General features: G+C 37.3%; 2 protein-coding genes across 2 annotated transcripts; one reads left to right on the top strand and one right to left on the bottom strand.

The window, feature by feature from the left end:
- The first annotated feature begins 415 nt into the window (after positions 1–415).
- Positions 416–13,797, top strand: sax (type I BMP receptor saxophone). The gene is made up of 9 exons (XM_019044967.2): positions 416–624; positions 2,185–2,426; positions 3,170–3,404; positions 3,908–4,125; positions 4,538–4,752; positions 6,059–6,281; positions 6,957–7,144; positions 7,726–7,951; positions 8,287–13,797. The coding sequence occupies exons 1-9, from the start codon at positions 564–566 to the stop codon at positions 8,419–8,421; spliced, it is 1,743 nt and encodes a 580-aa protein (XP_018900512.1). The 5' UTR covers positions 416–563; the 3' UTR covers positions 8,422–13,797.
- On the bottom strand, positions 13,643–17,646 carry LOC109031286 (spindle assembly abnormal protein 6 homolog). Its single transcript, XM_019042732.2, has 2 exons — positions 17,345–17,646; positions 13,643–16,511 (listed from the first exon to the last, which is right to left on the bottom strand). Exons 1-2 carry the CDS (start codon positions 17,483–17,485, stop codon positions 14,877–14,879), a joined length of 1,776 nt encoding a protein of 591 aa, XP_018898277.1. The 5' UTR covers positions 17,486–17,646; the 3' UTR covers positions 13,643–14,876.
- Positions 17,647–17,764: the final 118 nt, after the last annotated feature.

Here is a 17,764-nt window from a genome sequence, read left to right as displayed (position 1 = left end):
CCCACTCTTCCGCGCCTAAGCCTTTCAACCTCCCTCCCTTTTGATCCATAGAGTACATAGAGTCGTAATGTAATTGGGAGAGCTGGCGCCACTTTTAAGCATTTTCCATGTCCCGAATTCCGAGACTCCTGTGTGACGCCGGGTCACTTTTTCGATACATAATCGATTGTTTGCGATACACGGGTACCCGGCCATCCGATGACAACAACAACAACAACGAAGGAGATAGGAATCACCATGTATTCCACACCGCCATTTTGGATCGAAAATGTATCGAAAAAGTGACCCGAACTCGGCGCACACCGGGCTCGGAACTCGTCGAGCAGAACATGGCGCCAGCTCTCCCATTTACATTACGACTCTATGTACTCTATGTTTTGATCCCGCACCATTGAATTCGTGGCGCCAATGCGCTAGCCTGCCGTCTGACCTCCCCTCCCTTTATTTATCTCTTCCCCTTTCGTCCCTCCTCCGTGCCGTGTGTTTTGAGTCTTGTGTTTACAAATTTAACTTGTGCTTTTAATTTTTCGGGAATAGAATGCTAATTTCTAATTTCCTTCAGAATGGTTCTTAGCAGATTATGTGTTTTATTTACCCTCTCAATCTTGGTCACACTCTCAATCGGTAAGCGAGAGCTTATTTCCTCTTTCTCTGTTGAATTTAATGTCCACTCACCTAACCTGTATCAGCAGATGTCCTTTGCAACTGCACTCTCAGATTTCCTATTTTAAGTTCTCTGGTCATGATTCAATTTAATCAGTCAATCACATCTCTTAGAAATTGATACTTGGAGAAAATAGGTGCTCTCAATACTTGAGGCCACGATTAATTTGTTAGCGTCTGTCATAGCCACAAATTTTTTGATTACCCAGCACTTTATCGAAGAGCATAGTGCAGGGATCGTCGATAAACAAATTTAAGGACGAAAACTGATGCCTGTTTTAAGCGTCACTGGTTTTACCTTTTCTCGTGAGAGTTTCAATGATGTTAACACAAACTTTGATGCATCCTCTCATGTAGGAGTCTTTATTTTCACTTTATGTTTGCCAGTAAGTTCTTAATGTAAGTAAGAATCCCTGCTGCATACAAGTACGCCCTTCCATGTTAATAGAAGTTCTCTAGTAGTGGGTCTCCATCTTTATCTCCATGTACTTAAACAGTAAATATCAGAATCAAGGTAGCACTTCTACGTTCTCTCTTGCATTGGCTGATCTACTGTGTGGGGACTCCAGAATCAATGATAGAGCATGCCAACTGTATGTTGAGGCTAAAATCAACATCTAATCAGCTTTGAATTGCCATTGCTTAACAGGTTATTACACGCATTCAAGTGGCTTCATCAATGTAAGGTGGGTAAAGAAGAGTGGTCGCATTTTGAGTTGAGCCGCCATTTTAAAGGCTGTGACGTGCAGAGTGCACATGCTCTGCCGTGCAATCAGAATGTACCCGATGCTGACGCCAAGCGGGTGCGAAATGCAACCACCATTCTTTATCGGCCTTGCCCTTAATGAGCAATAATGTGAATAAGATTTCTTACCTACTTACACGTACAAGTACATATATCCCGTATGAAGTTGAGGAGTGTCCTCAAACTCTTATCCTATCAACAGGTGCAAGGCAGTAACATTACAGCATGACCAGACTTTAGTTTAGGAGCCATTGAGTAATTTTTGTAATTGCTGCGTTTTGCAGCTGAGGAAAGCGATAATTCCATTTGTATAATGTTGCAAAATTGCCTTTCCTACTCCTAACAATGTGGGAGCAGTAGTGATGTGTAAGTAAGTGCCCTGCATCTAAAGGCTCTTGCAGCACTCATTTTTAGTTTTATCTTGAATGATGTGACAGGACTTGGTGATCCACTCAAAGTATGAGCCTCGAGTCATCTTGAAACGGTTGAAAAGTCAGGCATCTCAGGGGATTAAGCTAGAAATGAATTTTGTGGGTAAATTAAAGATTTAGTAAAGGGTAATTGTTCCTTTTAAGTGCCTCTTTGTACACAGTGAACCTCTGGAATATGCTACATCCAAACTAAATGATCTGGCCAAATTTTAGAGTAAGTCAGATGATCTGCTCCTCTCAGTTTTCTGAGCCAGTACTCTGAGTCTTCAGATGCATCTTGCGTCTGGTGGCAAATGAAGTTGATTGAACACAACTGCCATTACTTACCCCGTATTTTTATTGCAGGTGACGTTGATGTAATTTATGATGATGACAATGGTTTGAAGGCGTTAGTAGCAAACGTGACAGACGTAGAACACTCGTCAGACTCATTGGATAGCAGAACGGCCAAAGTGAAGGAAAACATAGTTTATGCTTCATTACTGAAAGCGCAAAACTTACATGCGCGTCCAGCACTCAAGCGCATCAAGTGTCACTCCTGCGACAATGATTGTGATACCAAGGGCGTCTGCACTGATGCCATAGTGGTATGTAGCTTATTTAAATGAGATAATTTTTTTACTGTCAAAAATAAACTGAGGTCAAATTTTTGACCAAGTCTTAAAATACATTTGCAAGTGTACAAATAAAGAAATAATAACAATAAATGTAATGCAACTACAGCATCATCAAAATATTTACCAGGATTGCGCATGCTCGGCCCTTAAGTAAATACAATCTCCACGAATTATGGTGGGCATAAAAGAATCAAATCATGGAAAAAATTAGACAATTTTATTTGAACTTGTTGCTGAAAACTTTTTAATCTTGAGACAAGCCTAGGTTTTTCCGTTTGTTTTATTTTTGTCACTTTCGAGGGAAACAACAGGGGAAGAATGTATGTTTCAAAAGGCAAAAGGTGCAGAATTGCTGGATATTCTTGAAAGCACACCTATAAAGCATTCATGCACTTGATAACTTGCAAAGTGTAAAAATAAGCTGTTGAAGCGAAATGCAAACCCAGACTGTCGCATCAAGTCTATCGCGAGCGCAGGCAAATAAGAAACTGTGTTAAAGTGGTATATAAGCCACCTGCTGAATCGGCTCACGTGTGGGAATTTTCATACCTTTTTGTTGGCCCAGTTGGGTCTATGAATTGGTTCCAAAAGTCTGAGGGCAAAATATGGCCAAGCGGAGACGGCAGCTCCGTGAATTGCTTTCGTTAGTTTGACTTTTGCAGTGATCCATCATGGAAAAATCATTTTATTTTATGCATCTTTGGTTGTTTCAGTGTTACACTGCTCACACTCGAGATAGCACAGGAGCGGAGACAAAAGCACGAGGTTGCACCGTAGAAGCTAACCATGTAACCATGTATTGCGGGCCACACAATATATCTGCAGGCAGCTTGATCCTACGCAAAGACTATACTGGTCCGGATGGCCATCATGCTGTGGTCGACTGTTGTTCAACTGATTTTTGCAATAATGCTTCCTTCCCTGAGCTTCGTCCTCAAGAACGAGATGGTAAATTTAGCTTTTGTTTTTCCTGCGCACGCTCAAACTTACAGTAAGACCTTAATTTATCCGATTGGGATTCAACGGATCAATCTTCTGATCCCTTCAAGGGCTTCAAGCTAATTGAAATTAATAGATTCTGTGATTTAATAGATCTATTTGTGGATTTTGTGAAATCTGATTAATTGAAGTTTTACTGTAGTTTGTCACTGCTTTGTCAAGATTAAGAACAAAAAGTGCTGTTCGATATCTAACATTTTTTAAATTTTTTTTTACGTGAAATCCTGGAGAATCCATGGCCACAGAGTAGCATCAATGTTAGAACAAACAAAAACCAAAAATGTACACCAGAAATAATATTATTTGAAAAAATTTACATGCACTCAGGATGCTGATACCTTAGCCAGTGCCAATCTGTAGATCTTCTAATTGTATAAAGTCTAGACCCCTGCATGATCTTAATCCTACATTCGATGTACCTTTCTCACTCTGTTCATGATTTTTGATTGCAGGTGAATTCTCGTATGAAAGCCAAAAGTACATCCTAAAACTATTTTTGGCAATTTTTGGTCCCCTGGTTGGAATCGGAGCTTTATCAAGCATTGCCATCCTTGTAATGAGGCGGAATCACCATAAAAGATTGTTAGCAGCTCGGGAGTTGCATGCCAATGCCTTCATCACAGATGGCGATGTCTTACGAGCTACAGCGGCTGGAGAAAGCACTGTCCGAGTAAGTCATCAGTGGCTGGTTATTATTAATGGTTGTAACACTTCCTCAATCCTCAGCATTTTAGAGAAAATTAGTGGCATGTCTTACATCTAAATTTTAAATCCAATTATGAAGACAAAAGTGAGGATAAACTAATGATCAAAAACAAAGTTTGCAAGGATCTGGATTTAGATAAGCTCCATCCTTCTTCACAGAATATGGCTTCCTTAAGTATTTCTTTGATCTTTCCAATTTATTCCTTTCTCAATTTGTCAAAATTTTGCAATTAATGATTGCAAAATTGCCTGAGTGTCAAGATTTTTCCAGCACTTAAATGAAACGAGGAGTAAATGTCAGAGCAGTAATGCTACGGGAAATTGAGCTTTATTTTCTTGTAACAATTATAACTAAAAATGTATGTTGTGTATTCCAGGAATATTTAGAGCAGTCATTAACCTCCGGTTCTGGCTCTGGACTTCCACTCCTGGTTCAGCGCACTTTAGCCAAGCAAATTTCGCTTGTCGAATGCATAGGGAAAGGAAGGTATGGTGAAGTGTGGCGAGGTGTTTGGCATGGTGAAAATGTTGCCGTCAAAATATTTTTTAGCCGTGATGAGGCCTCATGGAGCCGAGAGACAGAAATTTACAGGTAATTTCGTTTTTTCATCTATGATTTTATTCATTCAATGCAGAAAGATTACATAGTACGCTAATTTTTATTTTTTCTTGTTTCAATATATTAGTATCAGCCATTTCCTTTATTTTTTAATACCAGTTGGTGCTTACAGTGCTTTATTTATACTTCCCTCAACAGTTGCTATAACTGATGTTTTGATTTGTTTGAAAATATTTCAAATGATGAAATGAAACAGCCACATATCATTGCTTCAGAGCGGAAAAGTATCTAACTCACATTTTTCAAAAAATCAAGTTAGTGTCGTTTTGAAACCTCCAATAACGGTTCCGTGTGTGTGGAAAATTTGGTAGCCCTATCTTACGCTGGTTATGAGATACGGAATTTCAAAAATTGCTTTACATTGGAATCGATGGGGCCAACGCATAGCACGGATTTTCCCTGATATCTCGGAATGACTAAAATGAAGTTAGGTACCTCTTGACTCTGGGGTATGATGAAAAGAAAAAAATAAGTGTAATATCCCAGGGCAAAAGGAATGCAGCCATAAACAAGGCACAAACTTGACGCTAATTTTCTCCTATCTCTCGTGCTTTACAGGTCGGTATAAGAAGCTTGTGTGCATGATCCCCGCCAATAAGGTTAAACTCATAGTTGACCCATAGTTAAATTCAAAGTTTGTGTATATGAACTATGCTCAGAGTGAACTTGGTGAGATAAAGCCCAATCGCTGCGTTTAATTTAAGAACGTTTTTCCCATAATGCTTTATTGAACTGCCAAGCCAAAACCTGTTCGCCTCTATGTAAGCATGCAACGGACTTGTTGCAGGTGACGGTCTTGCAATAGTGAACATGTTTGAAAATCTTTTAAAATTTATTAACAATCGTATTTATTGAGAATTGGTAATAGTCATTGACAGTGGTGATCCTGGAAGAAAAGCATCACTTGGAAGACTCCGTTCTAACACTACCATTGCATGTGAATCAATGGTTAAATTGCCAAATCATGTATCTGGCTTTACAGTGTTGCAGATTTCCTGCCTTATTTTTTTTTACTTTTTCGAGGGATTGTTGTTTAAAAATGATTTGAGAAAATGTCCAGTTATATTTTCATAAAGAAAAGAAAAAGTGGCAGAAATTTTGAAACATTGCAATCAAGATTTGTGTTCTCAGGATCCCTTAATTTTTAAAGACATTTTGTGATTGTCCATATTTGTGGTCTAAGTAAATTCTGTACTGTACTTCACTGCAACCCTCCATTCTGCCTATTATGTATTACGTTTTATTTTGTTTTATCTTTTGTAATCTCTCCGTTTTGTAGCACTGTCTTGTTTCGCCATGACAACATTCTGGGCTACATAGGATCGGACATGATCTCTCGTAATTCATGCACTCAACTTTGGCTTGTTACCCACTATCATGCTCTCGGCTCTCTCTATGATCATTTGAACAGGACAACGTTGAATCATTATCAAATGATGAAAATTTGCCTATCAATTTTGAACGGTTTATCTCATTTACACACAGAAATTTTTGGAACGCAGGTAATGGCTTTTATTTCAAATGGATTTTTCCTCTTTTTTTGGACAAATTATTCATGTCAACCCTTAGACAACATCTATAGTATTTATGAATATTACCTTTGGAAAAAATTTGTAAGCTATACGCATGTGGAAAATTTAGCTTTTCTAATTAAGTCACAAATAGGGCATTGTATCAGAAAGGAGACGCAAGCAGATGAAAATACAGAAAATAAGAGATAGTCTAATTTCTGTACGAACAGTAGCAGCTCCTAAAAGACATTGAACTTTGAAGGATTTCTGATCAAGATTAGTTCAATACACTATCTCTATCCGTTCACCTCTCTGCAGCCACTCTTATTTTTCTATCTGAAGTCAAGAACCAATGATTACTAATTCTCCACAATTTCCACTAGTGGCAAGATATGGTTTTTTAGGAAATGTGAGTATACAATTCAATATGCATTTTGCAGCACCATCCTCTCTGCATTTTTTAATGTATTTTTTTCACAATATCATAAGGATCAAAAACTAAGAAATATTGCTGTAAAAATGCTCGTATTGTCCCTTGTTCGTAGCTGACTTTGAAAATAGTGGTCAAAGTTCATTACTGAATTGAAATTCTAATTCTGAATCAATCCGAATGTTTCAAAATTACACATATGGTTGAAATTTGTGCTATTTCTTTCCTTTTTCCAGGGTAAACCTGCCATTGCTCATCGTGACATTAAAACAAAGAACATTCTTGTCAAAGCGAATGGAACGTGCGTGATTGCTGATTTTGGTCTGGCTGTTATGCATTACCACTCAACGGGTCAAATGGATATTCCTCCAAATCCCCGTGTAGGAACTAAGCGTTATATGAGTCCTGAAGTTCTTGATGAAACGTAAGATACCATTACCTAAGATTTTCTCACAAAATGTTTAAATTTTAGTATGTAGATCAGTATTTTTAGATACTATGAAGAGCTCTGAAAACGCCCAGTGATCGGTAGTTTTAAGCAGCTTAATTTTTTTTATTGCGGCAGGAGAAAAACGGAGGTTGCCCAAATGATACTTTTTCTGAATTTTCTCTTTCTCATTCCTATGCTGGTGCCAGGATGGTTCCAGAAAACCGCAGGGTAATTTGAAATTTATGAGGACTCTGAAAGCGATGACTTGGGCAATTGTCTAAAGGGTGAAACTCGACCATATTGTACTCCCTCAAATAGTAAACTAAGCTGCCTCTTTGTCTTGCTCTTGTCCCTTTTCATGATATCAGCTGAACCATGTGTATTGTGATAAAAATATCTCTATTGAATTCTTAGTAGTTGAAATTTTTCCCCATAGAGTAAATCCTTATTACAGTGCAATGTGACTAAATCTATTTTGGAAACCATACATCTTTTTTTATCTGTAGAGGAAATCTTCTTGCGTGTAAAATGGAAGTTTGTAAAAGTCATAATGATTGCCAAATTGTATGTTTCAGACTAAATATGAGCTATTTTGATGCTTTTCGACATGTCGACATGTATGCATTGGGTTTGGTCCTGTGGGAAGTTTGCCGACGCACAGTTGTCAATGGAATTGTGGAAGATTATCGCCCTCCTTTCTTTGATCATGTGCCTAATGACCCCAGCTTTGAGGACATGCGTAAAGTAGTCTGCATAGACCAGTACAGACCCGATATTCCTAATCGATGGTCCTCCGATGCTGTGAGTATTTCTTTCCCTCTCAATTTTTTTCATTCTAAAAAGCTAAAGATAGCAGGAGCTCTCTACATTTTCATATGTCCACGTAGCAGCTTTCCACAAAATTTTCTATGCCTCTCCTAAGGTGACTCGTGATCCAGGATCTCACATTTTCTGCGCTCTTTAGTCACGTAACAGGGTCAATACAAATATTCATATGTATGCTAAAACTTGGACCTGTTGGAGGTCTGTGCAGATTATAAAGATTCAAAAAAGTTAGCTTTGCCTTTATTTTTTGTCACTCATCCTATTCCTTATTCATTCTTCTGATTGAATATCAAAATTATTTTTTATTTCAGGTCCTGAGTGGTATGTCCAAACTCATGCGGGAATGCTGGCATCCTAACCCCAACGCGAGACTCACAGCGTTACGAGTAAAAAAGACTTTAGTTAAATTGAAAACCAATTTACTGCCTAAAAACGATGAATGGTAGTTCATTTTAGGCACAATGCATTGCGTCTGAGTTTTTCGTATCTAATTGATCTTAAGTTAATGACTGAGATTTTATTTTTCTAACGGCCATATTTTTAAGGCAGCTCCTTAAGAAATTTTGTATCTCTAATTTTTTTTAGAGAGCGTGCCATATCTACATACGAGAGAATCGTTTTTATCGCAACATGATCCTTATCAATTCAGTGATTAGAGTTTGAGATAAACAATGTTTACTTGGTATCAATTGATTGTGATATTACTTTTCTAAATGTTATTTGTTGCTTAGATTAATTTATGCTGAAAATTGGTTAGGTTAGGTCAAAATTCGGTCACTACAGCTCAGTTGGTAGTGACGCCAAACACCATGAGACAAATTCATGATGTATACAAACAAGATGGAGGGAAAATTGTCCAATTTTTGCCGTGTGCATTATTTACATCGTTGAAGTTGCCTTTTTCTAGAACAGGGAGAACCCTCAACTTTCATAGTCAATACAAAGAGACCGCCCAATAAAGGATGATCCACAAATTCTTTGCCACCAGCACCTGCCTGTCACCCCCGTAACTTTTGAACAAAGTGAGAAAAAGACTCGAAATTTTGTTATTGTTCCTAGGTCAAAAGAAGTGGGTCAGTTGCGCTGGTCACAGAATCGGGCTTAGATGCTTGATTCTTTTAGATTAGCTGAAAATAATAAGATCCGTCCAAACAGCAACTTTCTGCGTCCAATATTAACGGAGGTATCGTCCTTTGAAAAGTTGGGTTTTTGACGTCATCCACCACGGCAATGACACCCTTGGTTTCTTCCACCTTACTTTCATCTACCAGTGAGACACACATTTGCACTGATTATTCAACGTGAAACCTGAATGAAAGCAACGTGGAAGAAACCAAGGGTGTCATTGCCGTGGTGGATGACGTCAAAAACCCGCCTTCAAAGGACAATATCTCCGTTAATATTGGACGCAGAAAGTTGCAGTTTAGACAGATGTTATTATTTTTAGCTTGTGTACAAGAATCAAGCATCAAAACACGATTCTGTGACCAGTGCAATGGACCACTAGACAAGGTACGAATTTCAGCATTCTGATACATGTTTCTTAACCAAAATTTCTCGTAGATCACGATACGCACAACGAAAATTACCGAAATTAACTCTTTACGAAGATATTTAATGATTCTTGATGCGTGAATTGAAACCACCCGCTCATGAAAACTCAATGCTCTACGTGATTTACATCGCGCGCTAAACGTTATCATAAACGTCTCAGCGATATAAAAATCTGGCAACCTCAGTCTTGACGCTTTGGCTCAGCTATAGCAAATTGATTATAGTTTGAACAACACATGGTGGGAGATGAACATTGCTCGATTGAGAAGCTTGCTGAAACCATTGTAGTGCGCGATTTGACTCACGTAGAGCTTTGAGTTTCTCGTGAGCGGCCAGTTCAAATTCCTCGTGACTGATGCGAAATAAAAACGTTAATATCTTCGCTAAGAGTTGGTTTCAGTAACTTTCGTTGCGCGAATTGTGTTCTACGTGAAATTTTAGTTCAGAAACATGTATTAGAATGCTAAAATTCGTACCTTGTCTAGTGGTCCATTGACTCATTACTTTTGGAACCACCCAAAATTGTGAAAGGCATCATAGCAACTCTGAAAGCAAGAACACTGAACTCTGGAACATAGGAAGAACTCTGGGAGCTTAAGGGGTGGTGCGAGACTTTTGAATCACCCTGTATGCAGGTATTAGACTCATCTATGTACTTCTAACCCTATGCAGAAGTTATGTAAAATAATATGGTGAATTCTTTGCATCATTTTTGACTCAGACAATAAATTTAAGTTGTAGATATAATGTTGAGACTTATTTTTCTGTTGTGCCTAAAAGAGATTTGAAAAGACAATTTTGTATATGTGTAAAAAGAGATTAGATATTTAAAAGGATTAATTAGTGCCAGCTTCTCTAAACTTGTGTAACAAAACTGTAGATCAATTTTCTATGCTCTGGAAATCTCATCTGCCCTTTGCATGTGCTCTTTTGACTTGACATACAGAATTTATGATAGCATAAAGCTAACTTTTCATGCTCGAATTCTAACAATAGGAAGAAAAAAGTGTTTTCTTTTCAAAAGGCAGAATGAAATATTCAAGGGTGTTTTTATTGTAAAAAAGTGTAAAATATTATAAGAGTTTGTTTCAATGACTGATCAATGATCTCATCTCTAGGGCTAGTATTAAACAACTGTTCTCCTCACAGCTTTTTCTTATTCTTCTTTTTTTTTAAATAACATTTTGATTTATCATTTTTCTCTTCCTGCAAAATTTTCATGCTTAATATGAACAATTCTTAGTGCTGGAAATTTCTCAACGTAAAAGATGAACTTCATGTAAAATGTGATGCCCATTAGCAAGCTATACCTTCTTAACTGGGTATTCATTGTAAAAATTGACTTCAGATTTTGTGAGGGAAGTGTCGGAGAAACATTTGTCATTGCAGTTGTCTCATTTCCTTTAGCTCATTTGCAAACTTATCGAGGGCTAAGGAATAATACCGTCTAACTGGAAATTTTGACGAAAATGAGTCTGCGACTTTATTACATTCTACAATAATGAAATATACAGATTCGAATTCTATATAGGAGCGCTGTAATGTATAAAAAAAATTGTAAACCTCTAATTTGCAAAAATGACCAAGTTTTTTCTTTGTCCTTTCAAAGTGTCATTTTGCAGATAGACGGCATTGTTTCTTAGCCGTCGATTATCATCTGTTATCAACTATCAGTTGTTATCATAGTAGGTATTTAAAATTTGTTTATTTCTTTGTTGTTAAATTATTTTTTTTTATCCTAGTTTTAATGCGAAAGTTGTAGTATGGTAGTAGTTGTGGTGAGTTTGTAGGATAACCCCTACATTCTTCTGCAAGGACCCTGGTAAATAGGAGCCTAGAAGTCTTAAAGCCCTAAAAAAATGACCTACAAAGCATTTGTGTCCCTCATTTGGCCAGCATTACTGTGACAGAAATTGCTGTTTCACTTATTTGTCTTTTGCAATGCCAATAAGTCATTTGCTTTTTAATGCTATTACTATAGTTTGGTCTAGCTTCGAATGAAAATGTACAATGACACTCTCTTTGTACATATTTTGTAAATTTGTGATTTAAAATCATCAATGCGAGATTAATTTATTTGTCTTTTTAAAATTTTATATGGTTCAGACCTTTTTTTACTGGTTTATGAGCACCAATTAAAACAAGACGAAAAATTTGAAAATTTTCAAACCGGCATGATGTAGCCTTTTCTAAGCCTTGGCTATTGAATTTGTGATCGAAGAATGTTAATTAACTGCTCTTTGCTAAATGCGATTAATTAGAAGGGCAGCTAAGTTGAAAATTCAGATCTGCTGCTTTCTCTTCTTTTAGTACATTAAGCAAGGCCTAAAAAATTCAACTTGAACTACCTGTGGTTTCCAAATTTTATATTTCATCAAAATTCAGCATTTATCATGTTAGGGGCTGTTCAAGGATTATGTAATGTATTTTTGCCGACTTTTTTCACCCCTACCTCTACCCCTTTGCCAGGCACCTGTCAGAGATCCTTTTACCCAATTTTTTAGAAAGTAATACAGGAAGCCTAGAAAATAGATGGACAAAATTAATTTCATTAGAAATTATATATCCTCCCCCCCCCCCACAAGTGGTTTATGTATTACTCGGCTGGCTGCCAAAAGTACACAGTAGTCAGGAATTCTACTGGATTAGATTTTTAACGTGATAGTTTATCTTGTGCTCAATGTACTACTTCTCTGTAGTTTTTTGATCTTTGAAAAATTGTGCCATTTCACACTTAATTATTGATATTCTCTCAGCTTATTTTGACCCTTGTATGGGGCCATGATAGACTCTCTCAGTTTTCAAAAGAAGTTGTAAAGTATATAGTCTCCTAGTGCTGTCACTTCAATTATGAATCTAACTCGCTTAAAAGAGAGAACTTTTCCACTAAAATATTAAAAATTTTAAGTCTTATTCCAGAGATGCTCTCATTAAATCTTGTGAAATGATTTCAGATGAAAAATTGATAGAATCTTGCCTTGGAACAACAGGCAGACATCTCTATAAAATAAAGTTAAAACTCAATTATATATATATAAAAGTCGCTTTATAACGCACTCTGGCGTTCTACGACACCCAAACGCCACATATGCCTGTCTTCCCAGAGGTTATCGGGCAACTGACACCGCAACATCTCTTCGTCAACGCCCTGCCGCCAACCCTTTACGGGACGTCCCCGTCGCCTCTTCCCAGGTGGTACCCAATCCGAAACTTGTTTGGGCAACCTCTCCTCCGACATTCTTTGCACATGTCCATACCAGCATAACTGCCTGGACATGACGTCGTGCACGATATCTTTCTCAACCTTCATCACCTGGCGAATTCTCTCATTACGGACACGGTCCCGTCTTGAAATGCCGGCAGATCGCCGCCAAAAATCCATTTCAGTTGCCCTCAACATCTCTTGCGTTCTTTTCGTCAAAGGCCACACTTCACTACCATAGAGCACGATACTTTTAACGATGGCGTCATATATCCGGTGCTTGTTTGCCTTTGAGATGCTCTGATCCCAGAGCACCCTGTTCAGCATCGCGATGGCTCTCCTGCCCTGGATGATCCTGTCCTTAATTGCTCTATCCATCCTTCCATCCTGATCGAGCCAAACACCGAGATACTTATACTCGTCACACTCTTCGATGCGCCGTCCATCCTCAAGCTCTATGCTTTGCCGTTGATGCGCTGCTCCCACGACCAGCTTCTCTGTCTTGGACACACTAACGTCCATGCCCCATTTCCGATATTCTTCGACCAACTTCCGCGTCATGTAATCTGCATCTTCCTCATCTTGAGCTACAACGATCTGGTCATCGGCAAAGCATAGAGTATAAAGGGTCTGCCCATCAAGGAGTGGAACGCCCATTCCCGCAACCTTATTTTTCCATTCCTTTAACACGTGCTCTAGGTATACCTTAAATAGTGTTGGTGACAAACAACAGCCTTGTTTTAGCCCTTTTGTGACGAAAAAACCTCCGGACAACTCTCCACGACATTTAATTTTTGCTATCGTCCGACGATAAAATTCAATTATTTTTTTCCAATTTTCTCAAGGATAAAAGTGGAAAAGTTTAGCTTTCCAGATGGCAGGTGGAATAAACAATGATTACTATGTACGAATATTTTTCAGGTTCGGTCTTTTATATTAATTTTAAATTAAGACACATCTTTCTACATTTCACCTTATTTTGCATTTCACTGTTGAATGAACTTGTAAATTTGAACTTAGAAAGTACGATTAATTGTCTTAAATAAAGAGGTGCAATTTTCTTATTTATCCTTGTCAAGTTTTTTCTCATTGTCGCTCACAAAAATATACATAAATAATATACACTTTCAACATATTTACACACTTATAACAGGATTTTCATGAGCATTAAATTACAAAACATTAACAAGTTGTCTAGTTCTACAGCAAATCTAGTTTTTGCCCTTGAGCATTAAATTACAAAACATACATAAGTTGTCAAGTTCTACAGCGAATCTAGTTTTTGCCCACAGATTTTCAAACACATTGTAATAATTAGAGGACCTTACGTCGTTACTATTCGAACCGATTCAACCCAAATCAGCCTAATCAGATGTTGCCTAATTTGCTCTAATGTTTTGTTTTGTACTTAAACAGAAAACCTAGGAGCACTGAAGCTTGAAATTTCATGAAAGTGTTCTGCACAAAATAAATTTGCGGAAAGCTTACAGGCATTAAGTAGATTAGTTCTCTGTTAAAATAAATTTAATTGGGAGAAAATAATGGTGATTCTGGTTGATCCGTTAAAATGGACTATGTTTTGCAATCGGGATCTACAATTTCTGGCTCAGCGTGGAAATGACGCGTGTACCAATGGTTTCTCTATGCACGCAAGTGTTTTAGCGGATAAGCCAGAAATTGTAGTTCCTAATTGCAAAATGAAGTCAAATAACTAAAGGATTTTCAGCAATTACCTACCATTTAGCAAAAAAGTCGCACAATGCAACAAAAAAAGGTTGAACGACCAGTTGGATAAAACTATTTTTTTCACCGTTAGATCATCTACATCATTTAGGGAGTAAAATCTTAAGACTGTTAAAAAAAAGGACTATGACAGTCAATGTCACTACTCGTACGGAATTTACGAAACATAATAAAATTTACACTTTTTTTTTGTGTTCAATATCCCCTATGGATAAAATGGGCGGCGCTGTAGAAATTGTTCTTATTGTGAGTATTAGAATAGAGAGATCGTTAGGTTTTAAATGCACCCTAAAAAGAAACAATTAAAAATAGATCTAAAAATTAAGGGAATTTTTTGAGTTAACTCTCACCACATAAAAGAAAAAAAATCTTCATATAAAAATCTTCAAGATATGATCATTATCACTTCAATAAACCATTTCTATTTTCAGTTGAAATTGCATCTGGGGTAAACCTTGAGACTAAGTCATTTCCCAAAGCAGTGGGTGCTGATTTTCTAGAGGGAACTTTGGCTGTCAAATAACTAGATCTGGGACCATCGATACTTTGAGTCGTAGCGGGTAAACCATTTATTCCGTAAGGCGTGGAAGTGAAAAATGACTGTTTTGATGACTTAGAAGGATCAGCAGAGATTGGCCTACTCAGAGCTGCAAATTTGGATATGGGTCTTGCGGGTACATCTGAAAGACTTGAAAGAGGCTTCGTCTGTTGATCATTCAATTTCCTGTGTAAAAAGTTGATAACATTTTCGTTGCTTTTCAATTTATCTTCAGTCAGGTGTAGTTTTTCTTCTAATTCATCAACCTGTTTCTTTAATGACAATTCTTGTTCAGAGGATGACTTTAACTGTTCTTTAAGATTTGAAATTTCCTTTTCAAGATTGTTGATAAAATGCTTGTTACTCTCTATAAGTTTTTCTTGCTCGAGAACTACATTTGTTCGGGTTTTCAATTTGTCCTTCAAGGATAAAATTTCCGAACTCAAATTATTGATAACTTGATTTGCAGTGACTAGTTCGTCAGTTATACTTTTCAGTGTTTCTTGTTTTTTCTTCAGAATGGTCTCTTTGTCATTTATTATTTCTTCAAGTCGACTTTTGTTATCGCTTGCTAACCTGAGTAATTCTTGTTGTTTTGTTACAAGAAGACGTTTATCTTTGACCTCTTGCTCGAGAACAGCAGATTTCGTGATTAGCATGTTCAAATTTGCTTCTTTATCATAGCATTCTTTATCAAGTTGATTATTGCGTTTCCGCAGGGCGACCACATCACTGAGTAGAGAGGCATTTTCCTTTTCAAGCAATTCCATTTTATTGCACCGTTGTCTACATGAAGCTTCAACGAGACTTTCCTTTTTAGAGAGCACTTCATGCTCATGTCTACTTCGCGCAAGCTCTTCCTCTAGCTTTTTGATTTTGCTTTTGAACTTGTCCTCAATTTCATTCCTTTCACTGAGGAATTTGTTTTCTAAATTTTTCTTAACCTGCGTCAGCTGCTCTTTTTCTTTTTCCAATTCTCTGCATTGTGATGTTTTCCAATTTCTTTTTTCGTCTTGCCATCGTTTACTTAGATCATCATACTCTCTACTTTTTGATTCGAAACTCCTGATTGACTCTGCAAGTTTCTCCTCCAATTCATTGATGATACTACAATATTTGTTCCCATTTTCTTTGAGTCGTTTTATCAGTGAAGACATTTGCTGAATGATCTCTTTATCTGATGCAGCATTTAACTGAAGGGCAAGATGACAGGATTGCTTAAAAAAGTTAATTTCAATAACTTTTAAAACAAAAATTGTGGGGGAGTTCAGATCTGAATTTGAATCCCTAGCTTCTTCCAGACAGAGTGTGTACTTCGCTGACTGAGGTGATGTTCCCAATTTGCAAAGATCTAGAAATCTGACGACCTGCGCAGGGAATTCCTCAAAAGTGACAAGAAAACCTTGAGAAATTCGACAAACCTCGTAATCCTTCGATGTCATGGCAGTTGTGAAAAGGAAATAGGGATCATTTTCGTCTGTCAATTTGATCACCATCACCTGCAATAGCAACATAAGTTTCAGAATAATAAAATATTATGGATCAATCTCCAACTGAACAAGGGCTTAATTAGTGATGGTATTGGTTCTGTAGCATGTGTTTTGGATCGCATTGTTGCAGATTTTATTGCCTTCTCTTTCATTTTAAACTTGAAGGAAACTGATGAGCATTTTTCTGTGAGAATTTAAAACAAAAATGTTGGTCATTTATCCTTTGAAAGAGGATGAAGAAGTTCATATAGATTCTAAAAAATCAAAATTAAGATGCGAGTCTTAAACTTTCACATTGCATGATTAAACTCCTGAAAATCCTCGAACGAGAATATGAAGGTAAGGAGCATTAGTTATGAAATCACACGAAAGGTCAGGAAAACATATGGAGCCAGTCAACCAGAAAAGACTGAATCCATATTTTGTTTCATGTTGCATGTTTTTTTTTTTTTTTTTTAAAACTGACTCAACCTCAAACAGGGTATCCACAAAATATTTTTGCAAACTAGCCTCATGAGTAGCCACGCATGGATGCATGGGCTGTAAGGCTTGTGGGTACGCCTCCATGCCAAACAAGATCTAAAGGTTTCAATGCTGCTTGGCCAAATGTACAGCTGATCTTTATCACTAACATACATCTAACATAGCTGACTTATGTACCATATTCAGTAGACACGGGACGCGCTGCGATGAAAAAGATGTAGCTCGTCCTATGCGTGTGTATGAAACGCTCAAGTGGATACCTAGCTCAACGAGCAACACTCGGTTGAGTTCTGTTCAGTTACTGAAATTCTCGCAACTTTGTATTGAGACATGAAACATTATCGTAATCATTATCATACCTTCTCTCCACAGTTTTTGGTTTCCAGGTCAAGATTGACATGAAGATGCTGCGATCGCTCCCCATTTCTGGTCTTCACTGATACAGGCAGTTTTTCGCTGTACAAGTTTTTAACATTATATGCGAAGTGTTCGAAAGCCATTAAACTTATTATTACACTGGGATTAAATTTTTCATAAGAACTGTTTTAATTTTTTGAACATGAATAAAGTGGGGGGTATGACACTGTAGTAACCGATAAACGCACGTTATCTCCGATTTGATTCAAAAAGCGTCTTTGTTTACCTTAGAAATTTTGTTTTGAAATATTTTACCGGGTTTTTTAATTGTATGACGTCATCTACGTCAACGCTGAATTAGTGATAAGAACGGCGACACCGAAGTGATTTTCTTCAACGTTTTCCGTCCATATTCCAGAAAA

This window comes from Bemisia tabaci, chromosome 5 (genome assembly GCF_918797505.1).
Source record: "Bemisia tabaci chromosome 5, PGI_BMITA_v3".
Lineage (NCBI taxonomy): Eukaryota > Metazoa > Arthropoda > Insecta > Hemiptera > Aleyrodidae > Bemisia > Bemisia tabaci.
The sequence above is the reverse complement of the archived record's forward strand: the minus strand, read 5'-3'. Positions and strand labels throughout refer to the sequence as shown.

Excerpts from the sequence above, each read along its gene's own strand:
- sax (XM_019044967.2), top strand. The coding sequence starts at position 564 with ATGGTTCTTAGCAGATTATGTGTTTTATTTACCCTCTCAATCTTGGTC. Across the intron at positions 2,427-3,169 it reads TCTGCACTGATGCCATAGTG|TGTTACACTGCTCACACTCG; the intron begins GTATGTAGCTTA and ends TGGTTGTTTCAG. Across the intron at positions 4,126-4,537 it reads CTGGAGAAAGCACTGTCCGA|GAATATTTAGAGCAGTCATT; the intron begins GTAAGTCATCAG and ends TGTGTATTCCAG.
- LOC109031286 (XM_019042732.2), bottom strand. The coding sequence starts at position 17,485 with ATGGCTTTCGAACACTTCGCATATAATGTTAAAAACTTGTACAGCGAA. Across the intron at positions 16,512-17,344 it reads CCAAAAACTGTGGAGAGAAG|GTGATGGTGATCAAATTGAC; the intron begins GTATGATAATGA and ends TTGCTATTGCAG.